The sequence below is a fragment of the Melanotaenia boesemani genome, chromosome 3 (genome assembly GCF_017639745.1).
Source record: "Melanotaenia boesemani isolate fMelBoe1 chromosome 3, fMelBoe1.pri, whole genome shotgun sequence".
Taxonomy (NCBI): Eukaryota; Metazoa; Chordata; class Actinopteri; order Atheriniformes; family Melanotaeniidae; genus Melanotaenia; species Melanotaenia boesemani.
In genome coordinates this window covers 9,455,919-9,462,234 of record NC_055684.1, presented here as the reverse complement: position 1 = coordinate 9,462,234, position 6,316 = coordinate 9,455,919, and the positions used below count along the sequence as shown (strand labels likewise).

Here is a 6,316-nt window from a genome sequence, read left to right as displayed (position 1 = left end):
CAGTCTAGTAACAGTAAGGCTTCTTCTGTTGGTTTGTCCTGGTGGGAGGGAAGCAGCTTGGTGCCTGGAGGTGGTTTAACACATCACGACCAGGAGCTGCTTAAAACAAGACAGTTTCATATGGAGACTACACTCATGTTAAGTGTTTGATTTCTTACAGTTAATGGCTCAACATGTGGGAACGCTTTGCTCGACCCACGTAGTTGCTGTAAAAGATAAACGCCACTGATAAATTTTCATCAATATCACTTCCATGATGAATCAAGACAGGAGAAGATCAAAGAGGGGAATAATACTGAATGTGAGGTTGAGATCCTCAAAGAGCAGGTTGAAAACAAAATAATTTTTATTTAGTACCAATACCAGGAAGACAGAGTAGTTACCTTTTATTCTGGATCTGATCTAATCCACATTTTACATCATTATTTGTTCCAAACAGTGAACAGATTTACATTCCTGTTCGCTGCCATCAGAATGATCTGATTCACACCCTGACTGGAAATTCTGTTTGGCTGCTTAATGTCCATCAACAGGATTCTGTTTTGCTGACTGTGATACATCCCTGTGATTAGTGTGCCCCCTCCTCCCTTCCCTGTTTGCCCCTGGGGGGCTTCTAATGTCTTGCCTCCACACAGCTTCAGAGACCAGATCGTTCACTTGATTGACTGTGTGTTTTCTCTTTCTTCCTCTGGGATTCGCTGCAAATAGATCTCATAATTAACTTGTTCATTCTTGGAAAATGAGCTCAGTTAATATTTAAGTGGTTGTGGTCTCTGAGTGGTGCTGAGTGGGTGGATGAAGCAGTTAGCATGGCACTCTGAAGTCCAGCATGATTTGTAAGTCCCAAATGTGTCCCTGACCTTCAGCAGACATGCAGTGGACTAAAAGTGCTTCAATAGCAGAATGAAAGTCCGGCTGTCAGACTGGTGGTTGGGTGAGCAGCAGAGCCATCAACCATATCACAGGAAATAGAACAATTACTTTATCCAGCTGAGAAGTGGTCTGATTTTATGATTCGTTATCAGTGTTTCTTCAACTACAGCAAAACAAAATGCAGCTCTGGGGGCATCTCCTCATCTCCATCTCCACGTCTCTTCCTGCAGCTTCATTGTTTGTCAGGTATCAGCTGACCCGACCAGTCTCCTCCTCTCTGGTTCCGGTCCATTTAGGATGTTTCTGTGCTGAGCTCCTCGCGGACACTCTGTCAGACGTAAAAGAAAATATTACTTTTTAGGATTTCTTCTTTAAAAGGCCAATTGAAAAATAAATTAAAATAATTAAAATAATTAAAATAAAAATAGAAAAATAAATAGAAATGTGGGAAAAAAAAATTATATTTCAATTCTTCAGACGTTTTATATTTTTTCTTCCAAGCAAAAGTCCAAAAACCAAACAACTAGTCTCAGTTTCATGTGAAATGAATTTGCCTCCCTGATTGTGTTCCTGCTTTAAACTGAGTTAATCTAATTATTTAGGCGTTGGAGTGAAGCAGAAAAAGCTGTGACAGTGTTGCTACAGACTCACCGCCATGTTGGACAGCAGCTCGTTTTCCTCATCAGTGTCTCCGTGACCTTAAAGCGCCACTAATGTTAGACGGCAACTTTCAGGCCAAATGTCGTCCCTTAAATAAATATTCAGTATTTTAGGAACAGTGTATTTAGTTTAAGGCATCAGTTTCTATGTGCGGTGTATGTTTTGTTTATATGAAGTTTACATCAGAATAATTTTGCCAACAAGCAGGAAGTGCAGCCAGATCCCCAGAGAGTTGGGCTGGCTGCCGTCGCCGTGGCTACAGAGTCGGTCCTCTATTCTCTGTCAGTGGAGCAGCTCCAGGAAGTGTTGCTCATTGACATCACACTCTGATGTTTGGCCTCCGCTCACGTCCAGCTTTCAAAAAGACTTTGTCCTCCTGCAGCACAGATTAGTTTGGATCCGACTCCCACGGCTCCCGCACCGGAAAGACAGACAGACAGACAACTTTATTTATCCCCGAAGGGAAATTGCGTTGTTACAGTAGTCCAGTAATAACATAAAAAAATCCACAGTGGAATAAATTAGAGAAAAAAAAAAAGAAAAAATACGAATACAAGAGTGAATTGGCAGATAAAGTGCAGTGGCAAGATGAGTAATAATGAAAATAGCTATCAGATATTGATATGTAAATATGACTATGTAAATAAAGGAAGTGCAAGATAATACAGAATGTTGAATGATGTGCAAAGGATACAAATATTATATAATTGTATATCAGAGCGACAACTATAGGTTGCAGTAAGTACAATGGTTGACTTAGTCCAGTTGTGTGATCGTGTCTCTGGCAGAGGTAGATGAGTTATGGAGTCTTATTGCAGCAGGAAGGAACGATCTCCTGTACCGTTCCTTAGAGCAGCGGGGTTGGATCAGTCTGCTGCTAAAACTGCTCTTTAGCTTGTCCAGTGTGTTATGGAGGGGGTGGGAGGGGTTGTCCCTGATTGCCAGCAGTTTTGCCAGCATTCTCTCCTCCACCACCTCCTCCAGGGTGACAGTTTAGAGCCGACAGCAGACTCTGCCTTTCTGATCAGTTTCCTCAGTCTGTTGGCGTCCTTTGCCTTGATGCCCGCACCCCAGGACACTGCAGCAAAGAAGATGGCGCTCGCCACCACAGACTGATAAAACATCTGCAGCATCTTATTGCAGACGTGAAAGGACCTGAGCCTCCTTAAGAAGTAAAGCCTGCTCTGCCCCTTCTTGTAAATGGCGTCTGTGTTGGTGGACCAGTCCAGCTTATTGTTAAGTGTGACGCCTAAATATTTGTATGAGTCCACTGAGTCCACATCTGTCCCATTGATGCAGACAGGAGAGGGCAGAGGCTTTTTCCTCCTAAAGTCCACCACCATCTCTCTCGTCTTCGCCACGTTCAGTAGTAGATGGTTCTCCCCACACCTCCTTCATTATGTTTGTTGTCTTTTTAAGTTTTACTTCATGAGATGTGACAGTTTTTGATGCTTTAGAGTCACTTTAAAAAAAGAGGAATGAAGTTGGTCAGACGTTTCTCTCATGTTCTGGTTTGTGAGGTCATCCTGGTGTGTGTGCACGTTTGCATGCAGCATGTGACGGTTTTGCAGGTGTTTTCACAGCTGCATGTGTGAACTCCTGAATCATACATGATCTCACACGCGCTGCCACACGTGACAAATTTCAAAATGTTGTCAAACTCTTTTAATCCAAGTTCAGGTTCTCAAACAGTTTCTCTTCAGCTCGTTCTCTGACCTCTGACCATGACATCATTCACTCTGAAAGTTACGACTGCCTTAAATTTCAGTTTTTCATTGCCATCCACAGAAAGGAGGCCATGAAAGCCATGACCGAAACCTTCTATGCAGCCATATTTGGATACGATGAGGTGACGCTTTGAATTCAGTTGACATGTTTGGCTTCTCAGAGCAGCGGGGGATAAAATGTCTTCATGGCTGAATGTCTGGTCTGCAGGGAATCCTGTCTGATGACTGCATGCTGGCTGCAGCTCTTTGGAGGAACCTGTTCAACCGACAGTGTGAAGACCCCAAACAGCTGGAGCTCATGGTGGAATATGTTCACAAACAGGTTGGTTGGTTTGTTGTTCTTCAGTGATTTACACAAACGAACGGCAGCTTATTCTATCCTACGGAACCCTGGGTTGACTTACCCAGATTGCAATCCTAATGAGCGATATTATGACGCTGGTTATTAACTCGGTAATTGAAGGCAGGGTTTTCCCATCTCGATCATTGTGCGATTACATAAAAGGGGTGGAGTTTGTAGCGTCTGACCAATTGCAGAGAAACCCTTCAGAGCAGCCTGCTTCGCATGGAGGAACCGACAACTCCTCACAAGTATGAAGAATTTAAACGCATCATCCAGGCCAAAAGCAACACTGTTGCCACAGCAACAACCTGGAAGGAATGTTGGCAGAAAATTGTCGACTCTGTTAAGACATAAATTTTGAGATCATACAATATTAATTCAGACGAAAATGTAAATGGACAGCATTCTGATCACTCAGTTTCACTTTATTACGACACAGAGGTTTCGGTCAGAGAGCTTCCTCAGTTCCCTTCATGTCCTTTATATTTTCCATTCAGCTCTTTAGAGGTTCAGCTTCCCTTGTGAGCACATTTTGGTTGGAATATTCATTCTTCACCATGGCGACATGAGTAGTCGTGGTTCCATAAATTCATGGTTCTGCAGTGCTGCAGATTATTATTAACCTCATTATTTCAGATGTAACCCTAGTGGAGCTAAAGGGAACAAGTGAAGAACAAGTAGAAAAACAAACTTCAAAGCAGTCAGTCATAAGGCTTTATTTCTTCATTAAAAGGATGCATCTATCCCTAAAAACTCTTTCTGTCCTAAGCGCGCCTCCACGATCCGCACACCAACATGGACAGCATGTTCTCAGAATGGGCAGGCACTTTTATTTGTATACGTACAAATCAGAAAGGATCTATAAAATGCCTAAACATTTAATCACAGATGTCTGGAATTGAAAAATATAAGAGATAAAACATCCCCCTGCTTCAGACATGTTTTATTTTTAAAGGTGTCATCACCTGGTCTTTTCATGTATGTACTGTCCTTTAAGTGTCTTTAAATATTTTTTTGTAAACTTATTAAACGGAAAAAAAAAATCAAACATAGAGCTTGTTTTCACCCTTTGCTCATACCACAACTTTGTCTCGTGAGAGTTCATGCAAGCTTTTGACAAATGTTAATAAGGTGCGCGCTGATTGGCTGCAGGGAGGCCAGAGTCAGAACGGGGGCTGGCCCAGCACATGCACAGTGCGTCTGACTCCAAAACATCCACAGCTTTGTGATGGCGAGCGAACCTGATCGAACAGCAGCTTACAGAATTCAGCCATTTATGTTTGAATCTGACTCCGAGCCGGAGAGTGAAGATACCGAGATGGTGGAAGAAGCACGTTTACAACAAAATGTTTACAAAAATTTACGTAGCAGAGCACTTCGACCTACTTACAAAAAAAAGAGAAAACACAGGGCTCATTTGTACGTTGCAGGGGGTTAAACTTTTAGGTTCGTCCCTTAGCGTTAGCATTAGCTGCGTCACGAGTAAAGCAAGACTTTATTATTATATCATTCCACATCTAAAGCATGACTAGGCGTGGAAGAGGGGCTGGCTTATTCAAATAGCCTCCTTTGATTACAAATTCACAGGAGCAAATTAAAATCACGCGTTTGCAAGAATTTACCCTCGTTGTTGATTATGCTGTGAACAAAGGGCTCAGACAGAAAAACTCAACCATCTTCAAAAGAAAGGCTTTCAGGGAAGTTAACACTTTGGTCCAACACCAATACACATGTTTTAACTTCCGGGTGATGACTCCTTTAAACATAACAGATGCAACCTCGTGTGGATAAACTAGGAAGTACACTAACTCTCATTTAAAGATTGCATTTAATGTTTTCGAAGTCATTTTCACATTTACCAACATCATCCTTCGGGCCAGATTTGACTCACAGCGGACCAGTTTGGGCCCCTGGGCCATACCTTTGGCACCTCTGCTCTCAGGAGTTGTTGGTGCTGGTCACAGTTTGGAGTCTTTGAATACTCGACTAATGAGAGATCGGCTTCTGATTTGTCTTCGTCCTCATGATTTACGAGTCTGGATCCATGAGAAGATCTACAGAGTTTTCATTTACAGGAAAACACTGAGCTCTGTTTCTGATGGAAGCTGAATTCCTCCAGCTGTTTCTCTGAGCCTGTTGTTGTTGTTGTTGTTGTTGTTGTGAGCGTAAACATGACTGTCCTGTTGCGTGCAGATGCAGTTCATCGATGCTCTGGATGGGGAGGACCTGCTGCTCACAGGCGAGGTGAAGTGGCGCCCTCTGGTGGAGGAGAACGCTCAAAGCATCCTGAAGGTGGTCACACCCACTAGTGATGCGCGGTCCGCCTCCTAACCCGCGGGTCCCGCGGGTTACCCGCGGGTCGGGTTGGGGCGGGTCAAAGAATTTTCGCTTCACTGCGGGGCGGGTTGGTGTGGTTTACTATTCTGAAATATCTAGTTCTATCTATTAATTTTATTTTTTGTCAAACTGAAAATAAAGACCTTAATCAGTGTCTACATTTTGTTACTATAATATGTAAGACAAAATATTTATCAGTTATTTAAACACAGGTCACGTTTTATAACGTAATGTCCACGTAGGCGCGTAGTAGCCTACGCAGGCTACGTGCAGAAAGCGCCAAGCAGACAAGCAACAAAAGATGGAAGAAGTGTTGAATAACATTCGTTCGGGAGTTTACGTCCTTAAAAAGAAGAAAGAGGGTCAAATGGCTAAA

General features: G+C 42.8%; 1 protein-coding gene across 1 annotated transcript; it reads left to right on the top strand.

Moving 5' to 3' along the window:
• The first annotated feature begins 3,311 nt into the window (after nt 1–3,311).
• On the top strand, nt 3,312–5,934 carry LOC121636411 (ubiquinol-cytochrome-c reductase complex assembly factor 1-like). The gene is made up of 3 exons (XM_041979909.1): nt 3,312–3,382; nt 3,469–3,582; nt 5,797–5,934. The coding sequence occupies exons 1-3, from the start codon at nt 3,332–3,334 to the stop codon at nt 5,932–5,934; spliced, it is 303 nt and encodes a 100-aa protein (XP_041835843.1). The 5' UTR covers nt 3,312–3,331.
• The last annotated feature ends 382 nt before the right edge of the window (nt 5,935–6,316 follow it).